An 18,891-nucleotide genomic window follows, 5' to 3' on the forward strand; every position below is an offset into this window, starting at 1 on the left:
ACTCGCGTTCCCTCCCCAGCTCAAAAGCACATGGACGGGCACTCTCAAGTAAGCAGCTTCCGGCCTTTGCGGGGGTGACTATGAGGCAGGCCGGGTTTGGCAGTGGTGGTGATACAGTACAGTCTACTACAATACAGTCTACTACAAATGTGAGGCAGTCACACCCCCAGTACTTCTCCAAATTGCCCATTCATCTTTTCTTAGCATGGAAAACATGAAGCACCTTACGGACTTCCCAGGCATTTTCTTTTGGCACAGTACATGTTACTTTTGTGGGACTTGTAGTTCCACTGTGGGAATACTAGCATGCATCCTGAAGCCTTCCTCTAGCCTCAGGTGCCTTCTTGCAGTTGAAGAGGGTCTTCCTCTAGCAGATGGAGGAGGCATTCAACATTTGCTGAGTGGAGTGGTACGGAGCATGCCATTGTATTTCCTTTCCCCCATATTAAACTGCCATGTTTTGCGGTGGGAGAAGAGTGTTCCTCCCGCTTAGGGTTGCCAACCTCCATGTGGGGCTTCCCAGAATCACAACAGATCACAACTGATCTCCAGAAAACAGATCAGTCCCCCTGGAGAAAATGGCTGCTTTGGAGGGAGGCCTCCGTGACATCATCACCTGCTGAGGTCCCTCCCCTCCCCCGGCTCCACCCACAAAATCTCCAGGAGTTTCCCAGCCCAGAGTTGGCAACCTTACTCCAGCATTGCGAGGGGGAATGCCGTGTGGACTATGATTGCACTTTACACCCACAGCTGCATGAGAGTATATGAGTGCAGCAGGCGGTTTCAATATAGAAGGAAGGTAAAGGACGGGAATAGACCCTGCCTCTGTGCACAGAGAACCCTATATGATGGAACAGCAGATAGTTGTAGGGATTTCCCCGTCCTCTCCACTCATCACGTCTGTGGTGCAGGAGGTTGAGGAAGAAAAGGGGAGTCCTAACAAATTGTCAGGTTCCTGGTTAAATCAGTTCTCAACACCAACCAGTTTGTAGAAAGCTAATTTTATTGAGGCAGTTGATAGATACCATCCTAGACATATCTATTGCTAGGACTGAAGTTAAACGCGCAAAGGTAGTGGATTCAAGTAAAGGCACTACAGATCAGGACCCAATCAAACCCCCCACAGTATTTGCCCGCCAGAACGAACCATCAGCCCCCCCCCCCCCTTCCCTCATCGGCACGTAGCCTTTACTTAGTATGGACAACAAGATCACAGACATTTGAGAAGCCAGGACATTTGGCATCACTAAGGTGACAAGCCCCGGGGAACATCAAAAAGAGAGAGAGAGAGAGAGAGAGAGGAACCTCCTCTCCCAATGACAGACGAGCTGTAAAATGCAAAATGCACAGGGACCCTGACAGTTGGTTCAGCAAAGAAAGGTTTGGAAACATCTTCCACAGAACGTCTGGGAGGCTTCTTATAAAAGTTTGTTTTAATAGCACGGGAGATATAATTATGATGCTTAGTTGGGCTCTCTGCAAGATTGGAATGAGGAGCTGTGCAAAGTTCCTCATCATTAGGGTATTGTTCCTTGACCTGAAGATTCAGGTACATTTGCTTGCAGACTGAACCCCCAGCCCCAGCCCCGCCTTCACTCAGACTTCCACCATTAAATACAGGGGTTCTCCACCTTTTCATGGCTCTACTATCTTCCATCCCTTCCTGCTCCCAGTGAACCTCAGGCATCATCCCAATCCATAGCCTGGGGTAGACTGTGGCTGACAGGTGAACGCTTTTGTAAGGTCTCTTTTGGAGAGGGGAATCACTGTATTAATTATTTTTGAGACTGGAGCCATTTGTTAATATTGAACCTGATCCAAAGGCTTGAGTGGACAGAAAATCTGAAGTGAGCAAGATGGCTGGGTGAATAGAGATTCTCTCATTTCAGCGCCTGGATGAACAAGTAAGTGTGCGGAAGAGGGAGATGGAAGAATTGCTGTCTCAGGCTCCTCCAGCCAGAGGGGAAATGCAGGAAGTGGATGGCAAGCAGGAGGTTCTTGAGAAGCGCTTCCAGGACCTTCTGGAGCCATTGTGTCAGAGGAGGAAGCAGCTAGAGACAGCCAGGGCCAAATACCAGTTGGACCGAGATCTGGCAGACGAACGGGTGAGCTACTCAATCATCTGAATGTGTCCTTAGTAAAAACTAGAATTGTCCTCTAACTGTAATATCTTTGGACATGGCATTCTGACTTAGAGAATAGGATGCTCTGTTCCTCCAGCACAACCAGTCTTGGTGGGGCTTATGGGCAAGATACTTGAATTTACATATTCATTATTCTGTATTCTAGCTTTGGGTTAAGGAGCGTCTCCCCCTTGCTCAGTCCACTGACCACGGCACAGACCTCCTGTCAGTACAGTTGCTGATGAAGAAAAACCAGGTGAGTCTATCCATTTACTCCTCTGCTTTTCCCCATTCAGTGAAATCCCATTTCCAGGTTGACTAGATTTTTGTTAATATTTTCAAACACCCTGGTGGTGAGTGCAGTGTAGCTGATATCAAACAGGGAGAAATCAATGTTCCCTTAAGACAAGTGCTATCCCATACGGAACAGGCAATAAACCACTATCCTGGGGTTCTGGTACTTCATTTCTGTCTGGATTGAACCTCAGTGCTGGTTCACCTGTTATAAAGTGCACAGGTGCCCCATGCAGACTTCCCATTTCTTTTATTGGGAACTTAATTTCCATGAGTGTGCATTGCACATGCATAGGTGCACGAGTCTGCATGTTGCGTTCTGGAATCTTTCCATCATATTTCATACCTTCCTCACTGATCATTCTTCTTCAGGCTCCCCAACAGAAGGGACAGTTCTGTTCAGAGAGCAAATGTGTTTCTGAGCTTATTCAGCCCCTCCTTTAAAATTGTTCCCTGCTAGACTCTGCAGAAGGAAATTGCTGGACATGCCCCACGCATTGAAGAGATCCTTTGCAGAGGGGAGAGTATGCTGGCTGGAGCAGATGGGGACGGAGACTTCAGGGATATTGAAGAGCACCTTAAGCAGCTGAGGGACTCCTGGGGGACTTTGCAAGAGGAAGCTTCAAAAAGGTTGCAGCGTCTGGAAGAAGCAAGTGAGGCTCAACGATATTACTTGGATGCTGGGGAAGCTGAAGCCTGGATAAGTGAGCAGGAGCTCTATATGATAACAGATGAGAAACCAAAGGTAATGGCATTTTGTTTATCGATAATCAGCCCACTATACTTGACGCAGCAGAGGAATTATTCTTTCCAAGCAGTTAAACGGCCCCATTCCAGTGGAGTCAGGGAAGCAAGCTTGCTAATGCCAAGGACTGTGAAGACTGTCTCCAGTAGGAGCTTCGTGCCTCACAACAAGTAGCAGAAGACCAAAAAAACAATTTCACAGGTGTTGCTTTTCCCTGCAATTTTCAGGCATGAAGCCCAAACAAGAGTCATCCTTTTTCTTCAGTCCCATACTCACTGAATTCCAGAGCAGCACTAATAGAATCCAATGGGATGCACTGTGTGTTTGCTTGCAGAATGAAAGTTTGTAAGAAATTTCTCCTAGTTCGTGGCAGGGGCAGGGGCAAAAAATGCTGAGTTATTGAGACATGTCTATGCTTGTTCCACATAGGACTCAGGGGCAGGATTTGAAGAATATTTTAGATTTCTGCATGGTGGTATCAAGTGTTTAGGTAGCGTTTTCCCCAGACTTATTCAGGAGTATTTTGGGTGCCAAGAATGAAGCAGCACCTCCCCTCTCCCTCAGACTCATTTGGGAGGTACTGTCAGACTCTTGAACAAACTTGCTTCCCACAACACTCTCTTGGCAGTGATTTGTTTATTGAGATATGAAGATGTTTCAGCCTAAGATCATTCGTGTCAGAACTGACTCCTTTGGTGCCAGTTCTGAAACTATACATGATTCAAACAAGACCCCCCCCCCCGGTGACCGGTCCAACCAACCCATTCAACCTAGCATGCCTCATTAGCCCTCCTCCCCCCACCTGCAAACCTACAGTTACATTATCTACTAAAAGCCGGCTAGCGGAGGCAGGCATTCAAGGTCGTTGTGCATTCTTCCCAGTGTTGGGAGACCCACTTGGAGAGCAGTTGTAAATTAGCGTGGCAAAGCAGTCTTAGACACACACACTCTCAAACAGTCTGCCCTCCCTATTCCCCAAAGTGAAAGAACAAAGCATCAAAGGCAGTGAAAAGAGAACATGTGAAATCCATGGCACACGAGGACCCGAGTGTGGCAGGTAGGCCAGAAGAGAGGAGAGATGAAATTATGGTGCTAGTCATAGGGGCTTTGGCCTTGGTAAGCAAACACTGGAACTGCTCACTGGTCACAGAGGGTGAGAAATGCCACCATTGTGTTGCTCCCCACCCACCACAAATACGCAACAGTCCAGATCTCTCAAATAAATATATAATACCTGTTATTATTATTATTTATTATTATTCCTTCAGTTTGTATCCCGCTCACCCCCTTAGGGCTCTGAGCGGCTTACATGTTTCAATTAACACAAATCCTAGCCCAGGGCCACATACATATAGGGAAAGTGACAAGCCTGCCAGGCACGCCTATTTTGTAGCGGATCTTCGTTATTGTCTTTCTTGCGGGAGATGGTCCGGCGGCATCCTCTCTGGCGCTGGTCTTTGAAGTTGCGCTTTCCGGCTGTTGCGATTCCTTTTCGGGGCCTGGGCCACTCGCACTTCCGCACATGCTCGCTGCGGCCTCTGTCCAGACTAGGATCCGGCCTGCTGCGATGCTCTGCCTCCGCGCTTGTTGGTCCGGCCTCCTTCGCTCGCTTTTTGCCTTGCCAGCTGCCGCCATACTTCTTTGCCACCGCCGCTCATCACTCACCGCTGCCGCCGCTACACAAGGGACGGGTGCCCCCCCCACTCTAATAGCAGGTACCCATTTGTCTATTTGCCCTTTAATGGGCTTTCGAGTCACTGGGTGGGCGGGAGCTGGGACCAGGGAGCTGTTCGGCTAGATGTTAAAGCAGGCTTCACTTACCGCCTGCGCCACCGCTCCCTGTGTTAATGTTCATAGGGGTGTATCCTACCATGCACCTCTGCAACGTCTAAAGCTTTCACACACACACACACACAGAACCTTAATTGGCATGGAAGCACAAAACATCATGGAAATACGGGAAGTCTAAAGCTTTCCTCCCGCCTAAGGAGACTTCCTCCAACATAAGTGACTCTTCTACCAGAGGCAGAGCCAGTTCCATCGGGGAGGGCTCCTTAAGCTGGTGGAAGGGCTTCAGACTTTGTTGAGCACAGTGGTGGGATCCAGTAATGCTCCTCATTTAAAATGTTCTTCAAGCTATCTGGGCTCTGCTTGCTAGGAGTCACTTTATGTAAAATAGACTGCAGCAGAAAGACAAAGTAGATTAGGCTCTCCTGTGGTGTTTTAGAAGGCTGTGGGGTGTGGAATTAGGAGGGTGCATGCTAACTGTCCCCAAACCTGCAGCTGCTTTTGGCCTTTCCAAAAATTGTGGGAAATTCTAATTATGGATCTCCCCTACTGTGGTCCTGAGTCATCCTCTATGTGAATGAAACTGGGGGGAGAGAGCAGTAATGAGCTATGTAACAGAGGAGGACAAAAGAGCTAATGCATGATAAGGTAGAAGAGAGAAGTACTTTTTATTGGGAATTTGGTTAATATAGCAGAGTTTGCCCGGTCATAGAAACGTGATACTGAGTGCAGTAAATACATCTCCCAAGAAGTCTATTGCAAAAAAGGTAAGCTTACATTTATTCAGGTAGATCCAGTTCGCATTCATGTTGCGGTCAAAAGAAGAGAAAGGCGCCTAATCTAAAGAGTCCTACTTCCCCAGTCACAAAGGGCCGGCTTGTCTGGCATCCTGTGTGTGGGCGTTTGAGGGCACCGTGCCCACAGGAGAGGCCTGCAGAGACCTGTGCCTCCATGGAAGGCCATGTGCAGAGAGAGAGGAGGGGTCAGAGGGCAGCTCCCAGGGCGAGACAAAGAGAGGCATCCCACGCAAGGAGAGAGGGCACCTGGGCACCCTTCTGGGGTGAGGTAGCCCCCCCCCCCCCAAGCCCAGGCATGCTGAGTCGTTCACGCCAACATTTTTTTCCCTCTGGAATGGAAGTGAGTGGCTGCTTTTGGGAGGCTGCCTCCACTTGGATCTAGAGTTTCTTCGTATTTCTGCCCTGCAACACATTTACTAGAGAAATGACATAAATAAATAAAATGACTATAGCCGCATGGGGGCACAGTGTACTAAGACCTTCCCCCGGGGGGGGGGGCGGGGGGGATTGATTAGTGGACATGCACATTTACTCAGAAGCACATCCACTGAGTTCAGCAGAGCTTACTCTTTGGTAAGTGTGCCTAGTATTGCAATTTCCTTGAAGAACCTGTGGGCTAACAGGCCTGCGCCCTGTGGTACTGACTCCGCTGTGAAGCAAGAAAAGACCCCATCAATGACTGAAGGGATTTTGTGGTTCCAGGATGAAGAGAGTGGGATTGTGATGCTGAAGAGACACCTTCGGCAGCAGCGATCCATGGAAGATTATGGGAAAAACATCAAACAGCTGGCTGGCCGGGCTCAGAGGCTGCTTTCCACTGGCCATCCAGAAGGGTGCGTGTCTATAATGAATGCTGTTTACGATTTGGAAGTTGTAGTGGGTAATGGCCAGGAAGTGGGGGAAAGCTCTACAGAGCACAGTGGTGACTGATCGAAGGTCATACAGCACGTCATTTTACAAATCAGGTTGAGTTTTCCAGAAACTACTGGATTGTGCTGTTTATTTTTCTTTGACAGGAAACTTGTCACAAAAACTTTGTGTGTGTGTGTGTGTGTGGTTTTTTCCCCTAGGGAGCAGATCATCCGGTTGCAGGGGCAAGTAGACAAGCAGTATGCAAGCTTGAAGGATCTGGCTGAGGAACGCAAACATAAGCTGGAGCACATGTACCACCTCTTCCAGCTGAAACGAGAAGTCGATGACCTTGAGCAGTGGATCGCAGAGAGAGATGTAGTGGCATCATCCCAAGAGATGGGGCAAGACCTTGACCACGTCACTGTGAGCAAAAGCCCTGGGAGAATGTGTCCTGGCCCTGGTCATCATGGCCATGTTTCTTAGCCCGTAATGCCTTAGCATAGTACAGTGTGAATGAGTACAACAGACTGTAAGCAGTGCTGCTTGGCAGCTGGAGGGGAAATTGCTGTCAAATGGCTGGGTGCATTAGAATTTCCCTTAGCATGGGAAGACCTGTACATTGCTAATGGAAAGACTGGCTGTTTATAAGCAGGGGTGTCTGTTATAACGACTGAGCACAAGAGTGTATGAAATATATCCAGGCATATGATATATGAACTGCAATGATGTTTTACCATTTTTGATTAAAATATGAAAGATTTGAATGGGGCCAGAATTCTTAGCATGCTCATATGTTCATGTTGGTTTGTTTCTTGACTAGCTGCTGCGGGAAAAGTTCCGTGACTTTGCCAGGGAAACCGGAAGCATCGGGCAGGAGCGGGTGGACAATGTCAATCTCCTAATTGAGCAGCTGATTGATGCTGGTCACCCGGAGGCTGCCATGACTGCAGAAATGAAGGACAGCTTGAATGAGAGCTGGGCTGATCTGTTGGAACTGATTGACACCAGGATGCAGCTGTTGGCTGCCTCCTACGACCTACACAAGTTCTTCTATGATGGTGGCGAGATCCTGGTTCTCATAGAGGAGAAGCACAAAGAGCTACCCAAGGAATTAGGCCGAGATGTCAACACAGCAGAGTCTTTCCACAGGATGCACACAGCTTTTGAGCATGACATCCACTTGCTGGGAATTCAGGTAACTACTTCATTATTGGAAGGCATGAAGAACCAATATGGCAAAATGAAGTCAAGTCTGCCCCTACTATGGACACTAGGAAGCCTATATATGAGAATACTTCTGGGGTGTTAACCATTATATTTTCTCATTTTGCTAGTTTATTTACTTTGCAACTTAATGGAGTCTCAGATTGGAGGCATGTTATGCCGAAGGGACAGTTTGAGTGTTGGTGTTGATGACCTGATTGAGAATGACTCTCCTTGAAAGATTTTTGAACATTAAGTGAGATTCTTCCAAACATCTCTGAGATGAAGGCTCAGAAGGGGCAAATGTCTAAGTCCTTATCATCCAGATTCAAAAGAACCCTGTGAAACAAGCTATTAATGTCTCCATTTTCAGCCTAGGAAAACTGGGTCGAATAGAAAGTTATCTGCCCAATCTTGGCTGAGTGGATGATTTGAACTCAGGGTTTCCCAGAGTTCAATGCAAGTCTTCTTTTCTCTGGACTTCTGTGACAGGTTCAGCATTTCCAAGAAGTAGCAGTTCGTCTGCAAGCCGCCTATGCTGGGGAAAAGGCAGTCGCTATCCAGAAACAAGAGCAAGATGTAGTTAAGGCTTGGAAGGCCTTGCTCACAGCTTGTGAGGGGCGGCGGGATCAGCTGGTCGACACAGCCGAGAAGTTCCGTTTCTTCAGCCTGGTCCGGGACCTGATATTTTGGATGGAAAATGTGATACGGCAGATTGAAACCCAGGAAAAGCCCAGGTAACCAGGTGGTGGAATAGAACCAGCTTCTTGCCCCTTTCCCCTTGCAAATGCTAACCCAACCCTGTGCAGGCTTAAGCATTCCAGTTAGTGTTCCCAGTCTCCAGTTTGGGCTTGGGGAGATCTCCCAGAATTACAACTTAGCTCCAGGCTACAGAGATCAATTTCCCTGGAGAAACTGGTTACATTGGAGGGTGGACTGAATGGCATTATAATTCACCAAGATCCTCCCCTTCCCAAACCCTCGGGGAAGGCCTGCGAATAGAAGCTTGTGGCATCAGAACCGGTGTTTGGACCGGGCATCACTGTATGTCACCTTGCAGGGCCCAGTCCCCAGAACGTGGGGATGTGTCATTTGGGCTGGTCACAAGATTATTTTGGGGTGCAGCCTGGCTCCAGTGTCTGCCTGTGTGACTGTCCTGGGGGCACTGCACTTTGGAGCAGCTGGCACCAGAACCGTGCTTTGGACCAGCACACAGAATGTGTCCCCTCGAAGGGGAGAGTCCTGTGAATGTGGGGGTATATGATACGTGGTGGTCCAGACCTTATTTTGGGGTTCAGAGCTTTCCAACTCACTCTCCCTAGTGTTTCTGACTACACGAATAAGTAACAAATAAGGAATGAATAAGGAAGTGCGAATAAGGAACCAACTTCAGCCTCCTGACTTTCAGTAAGATGTCAGCTGTGAATTTCCTCCTGGGAATTCAGCTCCCAAGCATGTGGTGGGGAACTTGCAGTCAGCATCTGACTGAAAGTCAATATGTGGAATCCAGATGCAACCCATGGAAAAACATGATGTGTAGTCAGGCATGGGGTTTGTGTGTCTTTGGAAACAGTTGTCTGCAGTTACCTTGTATCATAACTGTATAACATCTAAAGGAATGCTGCATTTTTCAGTACTGCATGCTGCGTTTTTGAGAATTTCTGACTGTTAAAAATGTCCTGCTTATTTCTCAAATATCTTCCACACTGAAGGGATGTTTCATCTGTGGAACTTCTGATGAAATACCACCAAGGCATTAAATCTGAGATAGACACCAGAGACAAAAGCTTCACCACCTGCATCGATCTTGGCAAAACATTGCTGCAGCGCAAACACCATGCGATGGCTGAGGTGAGGGTCTTCATGTGTGAGCCTTGTTGAAGGATATAATGAGTAAAAATACTGCATGTACTGCCTCCTTTGTAGGTTCACTGAGATGTAAGAGCTTCCGGCCCCGTATGACTCTGGTTTGAATTTTGTGCTCCCACTATGACAGTTATAGCAGCCCGTTAAAAGTTCAGTTCAGAAGATGTCATTTGTGCTCATTCAATTCAAATACCTTTTATTGGCATACAATATTAGAAGCATTTTCCAGTAATACAGTCCAAAAGAAATTATAAAATAGATAGTCATGGCTATGTCAGGCCTAACTCAAGTTGTCACAAGCTAGATTTGAGCATACAAAGGATGCCTGAATCATAAAATAAATTGGCATTCTAAACTTTTAAACTTAAGTTTTTAGACTTATAAATTAAGAATCATTAATATGATCAGGGTCACTCTTCCATTTTATAAAACCATGGAGAAACTTAGCGGTCAGTTCAATGATCTCCGGATCTCGTGAAGCAAGGAGAAATTGTACCTTGATTCTATCCGATTGGCCTGCTACCAACCTAAGGGGGGGGGTTGTGCTCATTCAAAGGTGGGATCACACCTATCTATGATGAACTTTTCACTGTTTCCTCAGAAAAGAAGGGGAACAATATTTGCCATTTGTTGTAGGATAGTGTGGAGTGTAAAAATGCTACAGCTGGCAAGAATTATGCACAGAGGAGAGAAACAAGCCGAACTGGGCAGGAATTGAACGGGATTTTGAGAGCAGGAGCAAACTTTATGAGAAGGGTGAGGGGATCATCATCATCAGATGACCCAGCGTGGTGCAGTGCAGAGATTGGACTGTTGGGCTGTGATCGAGTGGAACTGGTTTCAGACCCCCCCCCCCACTCTGCCCTGAAGCTCACTGGGTGGCCAGTCGTTCTCTCTGAGCCTAAGACACCTCAAATGGGTGTGATAAGGATAAACTGGGCCCTCACCTTAATGTGTGTTCCCCCTTTGGGGTTGATTATAGTTACAGTTAAATAGAAAAGGGGGGAGGAGGTCTCAATGATTCCTGCACCGTGTTCTCTCGGACCTGCCGGCTGGCGCCCTTCACAGCAGGTACAGCCTTTTCCCGCCGGCCGAGGCGACTCCCTTCCACTGGACAAGGTCCCCTTCATGGTGTCTCGGGCTTTGGCTTGCAATGCTTTGGGTGCCTTGGGGAGTTTACTTGGGGTCTTTGGTCTCTTCTCCTTGATTCCTTTGCATCGCTCTCCTCCTGGGCTCTTCACACCTGGGCAATTTACTGCGAAGTGCCCAGATGTCCTGCACTGCAGACACAACCCCAGTCACATCCGGTGCTCTCGATCTCTTTCGGGCACGGGACCTCTGCTTCGGCTTGGCTTCCCTCACCCCAACGTTTTTCCAGGGTGTCTTCTGCTGGTACAGCCTCACTGGGTTGTGCCAGTTTTCTGCTTCACAAGCTACCTGAATCCAGCCACCCAAAGGTAGGGGGTTGCCTTGGGCCAGCGCCTTCTCCAGAATGGTGGTGTTCAGGCCGACGTGGTAGAATTCAATGAGGACTTCTTCAGGCCGCCCCTGGAGCTTGGCTGCATAGGTCTTGAACTCGTCCAAGTATTCTTGCACTGACCGGCTTCCTTGTCTCAAATCCCGGAGTCAGGTACGGGTCTTCTCCAGTTTGAGGGGGTCTTCATGCTGCTGGCATAGTGCTTGCATGAAGGCATCAGCGTCGCGTAGCTCCAGCACCCCAATGTTGTAGAGCCCCATGAACCAGTCAGCAGCACGATCTCGTAATTGTGACCCCACATGGTCGACTCGGTACTCATTGGAAGCGAAAGTGTGCCCCCACTCTCGCAGGAACTTGCACACCTGTATGGCAAAGAAGGCTGTCTTCCCAGGGCTGCCATGGAAAGTCGCTTCCAAAGCATCCTGGGGCCATTCCCTCTCTGGCCTGGGAGCCAACGGGGCCCTGCCCAGGCGGCCTGCCCCCTCCACCATCGTTGGCTCTTCGGGCACCTCTTCTTTGGACTCCTCCGGCTCCTTCTCCATCAATTCTTTCACCACCTTCGGTAGGTTTTTGATGAGAAATTGGAGCCCATCCTTCGATTCCCTCACTTTGGCTCGGAGGTTGGTGTGGCTCTGGTCGGCATAGGTCTCCTCACGGTCTTCCATCAATCTCATCTGCTTTGGGTCATTGTGGAAAGTGTGCAATACCTCTTCTCCCGGTCTGAGCACCCCTGCGCTCCTCTGTGCCCTGGAGTGCTCAGAAGCCAGGCGGGCTCTTTCCATTGGTCGCTGCTCTCCCACCTGCTCTTCATCTTGAAGAGAACTTGATCCTTGGGTTTGGTGCCTGTGGTCTTCTCTCCGGTTTTTTGGTCAGGGTCGGTTCTCAGTTTTGGACCTGGTCCCTGCACTTGCCCCGGCACCTCCGCATTCGTCTGCCATCACGGTGGTGGTGCGACGATCAGAGAGTAAAGGAGTTCCAACACTCTGTCAGACTCCTGGCAGAGTTACTTTCAATGACTCTCTCTTTAGCAAAAGATTTGTTTATTGAGAAAAGTAAGCAAGTTCCAGGTTAAAGCATCCTTGTGTTAGAACCAATTATTTTGGCGGGCACCCAGTTAATATAGGCAATTTGAAAGGAAACCCCCCCCCCCATAGCAGGGTACACACACGTCACATTCACTGCACCGGTTACATCTGCCCCCCAGTATCGCACTATCTGCAAAGCAATCAGGCTCCGAAAGGTCTCCAGGCATCTCACCCCCCCATGGGGAGGGGGAGGTGTCATCCTTGGGAAAGTTATGCCGCTAAGAGCAAACGGTTCACACAGACATCTATCACTCCCCTCCCCATAGGAAGTCCCCTTCCCCCTTTTGTTATGGCAAACAGAGCTGGGTGCGAGGTTTGACAAGCCCCTCCCCTTGGATTTGGGAATAAACTGCCCAGACTACACATGATAGCAGCAGACCCAAGACTTCAAGTGCGGGTCTTCCACATTCACATTTAAAGTGTGTGGGAGCAGGATGCAGTTCAAAGGACCAAAGGGGTGCATTTTGCTCTTGTGATAATTCCAGAGGGTCAGCCGTGTTAGTCTGTTGCAGCAAAATAAAACAGAAGTCCAGCAACACCTGAGAGAGTAATGTTTATTCTAGCACGAACTTTTGTGAGTCAGAGCTCACTTTTCCAGACGCAGGTTCTAGGGAAATCATTTTGCACACATTGATCAGACAGTGCCCGGGGGGGGGGGGGGGAAGAGGTGGGTCGTAATTCCAGGAGATCTCCAGGCCTCACGTATGTCCGATCCCCACAACTTGCAATTAATACACGTTTGTAGCAAAGTAGTATTTTATTGAAGCCATGATGGAACAGGAACACGTTCACTGTTTAGAATAACTTGGAAGGGTCAAAGCAGGGGATAGTAAAGCAAATTCAAACCGACAATAACCAATGGACTTGGTTCCCGCTCACGCGGGTAGATTCTCAGATTCGCGCGCTTAGTCTGAGAAGCAACGGTTTCCTAAAAGATAAACAATTAGTTATTCTCACACTCTAACTCATTATAGATTACGCAAAGCCATCTCCTCTCCGCACCTGTGACCTTGCAGATAAGCATGTTTCAAAGCAGAACTAGCGTTCATAGAAAGGAATGCATAAGACAAGTAAACGTGCGATTCATTATACCAGTAAGCATGCGCATTTGGGTATCACTAAGGAGCGCTAAGGAGGGGGAGGGAAACCCTAAACAGGGATGGTGTTATACATCACACAGAGTTCTTTGGCAGCTTGCTGACAACGTAGAGGTTGGCAGCCCTGGCAGCAGACGTTTCCCCTCTAATTGGCACCCGAAGAAATTGGCACTCTTGTCTCACAAAAGCTCATGCTGGAACGAAAGTGCCCCTGGGCTGCCATTTTCTTTTTCTCCTTGCCGGGCTTTAATACCAAAAGGGAGTTGAGCTGGAAGGAAAAGGCACCCGAGGGAGGGGTGGAAGTAGGCATGAATGGGAGGGTAGCTCTGTCTCTAATATCGTTTTGATGGGCAGCAAATACCAGCTGACGAGATTTCCCTCCGTGCCATGAAAAGCTTCAACGGCCCATTTCACATTACGCCTCTATTAAAGGGACAGGACATTTCCCCCTGGCCTGCTGGCAATGCTGCTTGCATACTCCACTGTCCTCTGAAATTGCCAATCCCACTTTATACATGAATGGGGTAGATCTGTGTATAGAATTCTGCTTCTGTCTTGCTTAGATTGGGCATTATGGTTGTACTTTTCTTCAAGCACAGTCTTTCTAATTGGGCAAAGAGCTATGGGGAAAATAATGCTTTCCACCTGTAATGGGTGGATTTTAATATTTATTTTTTAATTTTATTTATCTTTATTTTATTGAATTTATATCCTGCCCTCCCCACAAGCAGGCTCAGGGCGGCTTCCATCAGTAGCAATACAATACCAATTAAAAACAGCTTTAAAATAACAATGTAAAACAATATAGAATCATAAAATACCATGTTACATAAATTAAATCAGATGTCAATTAAGATGTCAATCAGATCAACTAAGATACAACGGAAGAGTGGGTACCCAGATGTCTACTGACAGTTGGGGGGGGGGGGGTCTGCCCCCCCCCACAAAAAAAAAATGACCAAGAACAGGGCGTTCTCGGTGGCGGCTCCTATCTGGTGGAATGAGCTCCCAGAGGAGATCAGGGCTCTGCGGGACCTAGGACAGTTCCGCAGAGCCTGCAAGACGGAGCTCTCCCGCCAGGCTTTCGAATAGGAGCCGCCACCACCACTAGACCACCAATGCATCAGTATACCATCGACGCCCGGGAGGACATCTGGATATGGGCATGGACTGCCAAAGCCCTAAATACTTTCTTTTGCATTATGGGCAAGACTGGGACGTTCAGAGGACCGCCATCTTGGTTTTAGCTAGCTTTGTTTTAGATAGGTTATAAATTATGAAGCAATTTTAATATTTTGTATTGTTTTATTGTTTTACTTTGTTATTAATTATATGTTGTTAGCCGCCCTGAGCCTCCGGGGAGGGCGGGGTATAAATATAAATAATAAATAAATAAATAAATAAATTCCACCAGGCGGAGGCCAGGGCCTCCCTAGTTGAGGCAAGTTGGATGTCCCTGAGGTCAGGGACTACCAAAAGATGTTGATTTGTGGACCTCAGTGCCCTACCGGGCTCATATGGGGAGAGGGCGGTCCTGAAGGCATGCTGGTCCCTGGCTGTATAGGGCTTTCAAGGTCAGCACCAGCGCCTTGAAACAGATCCGGTATTCAATAGGCAGCCAGTGCAGTTCATGCAGCACAGGGTGGATACGAGCCTGCACAGGTGTCACCATCAACATTCGTGCTGCCGCGTTCTGCGTGATGTGTTTTAAGTGTTGTATTTCATTTTCAATGGCCACAGTCCAGCACAGAGTGATATCCGTGAGCTCAAATGCTAGGGTTGCCATCCCCCTGATGGGGGGTTCTCCCTGATATCAGGCCCTCAATCCACCCACTGGCTGGCCGGGGAGCCCCACCCCCAAAGAGCTCCCAGAGGTGACGTCATTGCACTGGGCACGTTGCAGGGGACGCTCTAGCATTCAGCCCAAAACTCTATGGTGACCATAGAGTTTTTGGCCAAATGCTAGAGTGTCCCTCCCATGATGTGACTAGCGTGATGATGTCACTTCTGGGTGACGTCATCGCAATGCGTGTACAAGAAGACCCAGGAAAGACGCCTGGAGCCCCCGACTGGGAAAAGGTAGGCACCTGGCAGCCCTATTGTTAAGGAAGAGACTCAACACAGCTAGTGAACAGTGAATCAGCTTTATTCAACGTAGTCAGAAGAAATCAAGAACAAGACCAAACTATAGAGCAACAGGCTCTCTTTTAAACAGTCCGGGCTTGGGAGGCCACACCCACATGTGAGATAACAACCAATAACTATTTACAGATAAAGTACAATCAGAGTGCTTCCCTCCAGAACATTGCACAGCTCTGATTGGTCTATTTACAATCCTGTTTAGAACTCAAGCATAACATAGTTTTCAATACATAACACCTATCAAATGCACTTAACCATGACTGATTCCCCACAAGCAGCTGTGCCACCGTCGCTCTCTTGTTTCCCCCGCGTCTTCTTGATCTCAAAAAACAGGGATCAAGAAGATGCAGGGGAAATCGGGGGGGAGCTGCAGGTCAAAATGCGGCCCCGCAGCCAATAGTGTGAAATTGACCAATGCAAGCGGGGGAAACGGAAGAGGGAAGGGCGGCACAGCTGCTTGTGGGGAATCAGCCTGCATGTGGGCTGGTGGCTTGTCAAACAAAATCAGGATTTGTGTAAGTATTATGAGTAAATAAAGCAAACTGCAAAAAGCCCCCAAAGCCTTCTATGTTGTATCTACACTGCCATGAAGCTTGTGGCAGATAATGATCTTTTCCCTCCTTTTCAGATTAAAGAGAAGCTGGTGCAAGTGACAGAGAAAAGGAGAGAAATGGTGGAGAAGTGGGACAGACGCTGGGACTGGCTTCGCTTGTGTGAGTACAGCACAAGCTATTACTAGTTAGGCTGACCTGAAAAGATGGCAGTGATACTTTTCTGAGTGGGCCTTGGGGATCCATGAATAGTGCCAGCCTAAAATGGAATTTCTGTATATGACTGAGCCCTAGTCTCTAAGCACTTATTTATGCTGTGTCTGCACCCGTGTTTTCACAACAGCAGCAATGTTTTTCTCAGTTAAATTCAGAGGGGAAATTTTCTACTTCTGCATTTTCTGCACAGACATTTCAATACTGGGATTAAATTATGGCAATTCCTGATTGTTTAGGGTTACCATATTTTGAAAAGCAATAAAGGACATATTTCCTGACTGACTGCTTGAAACAAGTGATCACTATGACAAATTTCATTTCAAATACTCCCATTATTTAAGTTGTGAAAATTGCTACTAACTAGGAATATTTGTAATCCTAACCTTCCAACCTCAAAAGAGGACATTTTCATCATTTTTTTTAAAAGAGCACAAAAAGAGGACGGACACCAAAATAAAAGAACATGTCCTCTAAAAAGAGAATATCTGGAAACCCTATGATTGCTTTGTCCCCAAAGGGAAAAGAACAATAGTGGAAATCTTTATTGAACTCCTGGTCAAGTTACTGTCAACAACAGTCTCTTTGGCTGTGATATGTTTATTGAGTTATAAGCAAGGTCCAGGTCATAACAGTACTGTGTCAGAACTGAAAATTTTGGCGGGCACAATCATAGATATAGGTAATTCAAATGTAACCCCTCCTAATGCCCACTCATATATCACATCCATCCCACCTAGCCACAGCGTCTCTAACCCCCCTTTCACCTGGGAAAATGTACTATCCCGTTATCTAGAAGAAGAAGAAGAGAAGAAGAGATTGGATTTATACCCCGCCCTTTACAACCCAAAGGTGTCTCAGAGCGGCTTACAAACTCTTCCCCTCCCCACAACAGACACCCTGCGAGGTAGGTGGGGCTGAGAGAGCTCTGACAGAAACTGCTCTTTTTTCAAGAACAGCTCTTATCAGAACTACCAAAGCAAGCTGGCACTAAAAGTTTCAAGGACATTGCTGTGTGAGAGGAAGGACGCTTTGGAAGAATTATGCCTCTTAAGATAGTGCAGTCACACACTCCCCACTCATTCCTCCCCGCCTAAGGAATTCCCTTCCCCCAGCATTCATGGCAAACTGAGCAGAGTGATGTTTGACAGTCTTATAGGCCCCACCAGAGCATATAGTAAAGGAAAGTGGAATAATGAAAGGAGAAACCAACCCAGGATGCAGGGGAAATCCGGGAGGATTCTGGACTCAAGAGTTTCCTGTGAATCATGGGGATTCACCAATGTCTAGCATTTGACCCAGTGTTCTGTGGCTGGCTTGAGTACACACAGGGCTCCTACACAAATGCTGAGTTCCTGCTTCCCCCAATCCTTCAGAGGTTTACTGCCTCTGAATGTCCCTCTCATCACCATGGTTAGTAGCTATTGAAACACCTATTCTCCATGTCCTAATTAGGCTATTCTAAAATTCAAATTTAAAAAAAAATATATTGAAACACTTTTGGTAAGTGCTTGAGGCAGTTAACATCCTTTAAAGGAACAACTAATAAATCATTAATAAGATCCAAATCAACTAACTAAAAACCATCTCTCCTTATATATAATTGAATAGTGGGTGCCAAAGTTCTAATTCTAAAATGCACTCCCTTAGTGTATGGCTGATGGCACTGCTCCTCAGCATATATCGCCACCAATCAGAAGGCAAAGCCCGGGTCCTGCCCACACCACAACTGCTGCGACAACCTGGTCTTTTGCATATGGAAGCTGATTGGACTTCCCTCTATTCCACCCCTCAACCCCCCCCCCCAAGGCAGTTGGAATGTCAGTTGCATATGGAACCTGCTGTATTCTGGTGGTGTGCAGGTCCCAGGTTCATGTTTTAAAAGCAGACTGACACTGTTTGCCCAAAGCCAGAGCACTCTCCCAGAGCCTCTTTCTAGATCCCATTGTATTTATTTCCACAACGGGCCTTATTTCTAGTACAATCAATAAAACAACAAAAGAAAGTAAAAGAAAACCATTCAATTAAAAGTCAGCTGAAATAGAAATAATCCAATGTGTTTTGAGAACAGAGTGTTTTCTTGGACTATTTGGTTGGGCACTGAGAGAGGTTATGAATGCCTCTTGTTTACTTACATTTGGGCATTTTTACACTTCAGACACTGCTCATTTTCATTTTTGGATATACTTAAAACGGACATCAGAATTTGAGGATCCCTCATTTCCTGCTCCTATGGCTACTGATGTGGAGTTTGTGTAACATGCCCCCTTGTTTTGTTATGTTCACAACAGTGCTAGAGGTGTGTCAGTTTTCCAGAGATGCCTCAGTGGCTGAGGCATGGCTCATTGCCCAGGAGCCCTACCTGTCCAGCGGTGATTATGGACACACAGTGGATGGTGTGGAGAAATTACTAAAAAGGCACGAAGCCTTTGAGAAGTCCACAGCCACGTGGGAGGAACGTTTTGCAGCACTGCAGCGGCTAACCACAGTAAGTGGTCCATGGAAAGAAGAACTTTTCAGTGATTAGTAGGAATGATTATTCTGACATCCATGGAAAGGACTAGTTGGGGGAAATGGCCCTAAAATGGTTTTTAGAAGCCAGACTTGGATTTTCGTTTTATTTTCCTTTGAAGATTTTATTAAACTTCTATTTCTGGG

The 18,891-nt window shown here is 47.3% G+C and overlaps 1 protein-coding gene across 1 annotated transcript in view; it reads left to right on the forward strand.

Moving 5' to 3' along the window:
- SPTB (spectrin beta, erythrocytic) overlaps window positions 1-18,891 on the forward strand; it is a 114,243-nt gene that overhangs the window by 66,414 nt on the left and 28,938 nt on the right. Inside the window, exons 20-30 of the mRNA XM_015414511.1 lie at window positions 1-26; window positions 1,890-2,105; window positions 2,290-2,379; window positions 2,878-3,162; window positions 6,450-6,580; window positions 6,818-7,022; window positions 7,420-7,794; window positions 8,295-8,539; window positions 9,515-9,653; window positions 16,098-16,182; window positions 18,525-18,721. The exon at window positions 1-26 is cut by the window's left edge and continues 271 nt beyond it. Coding sequence (XP_015269997.1) covers window positions 1-26; window positions 1,890-2,105; window positions 2,290-2,379; window positions 2,878-3,162; window positions 6,450-6,580; window positions 6,818-7,022; window positions 7,420-7,794; window positions 8,295-8,539; window positions 9,515-9,653; window positions 16,098-16,182; window positions 18,525-18,721 — 1,994 coding nt within the window. The remainder of the gene's footprint in view (window positions 27-1,889; window positions 2,106-2,289; window positions 2,380-2,877; window positions 3,163-6,449; window positions 6,581-6,817; window positions 7,023-7,419; window positions 7,795-8,294; window positions 8,540-9,514; window positions 9,654-16,097; window positions 16,183-18,524; window positions 18,722-18,891) is intronic.

Source organism: Gekko japonicus, unplaced genomic scaffold (assembly GCF_001447785.1).
Source record: "Gekko japonicus isolate JY-2015 unplaced genomic scaffold, Gekko_japonicus_V1.1 scaffold446, whole genome shotgun sequence".
In the NCBI taxonomy this organism is placed as follows: domain Eukaryota; kingdom Metazoa; phylum Chordata; class Lepidosauria; order Squamata; family Gekkonidae; genus Gekko; species Gekko japonicus.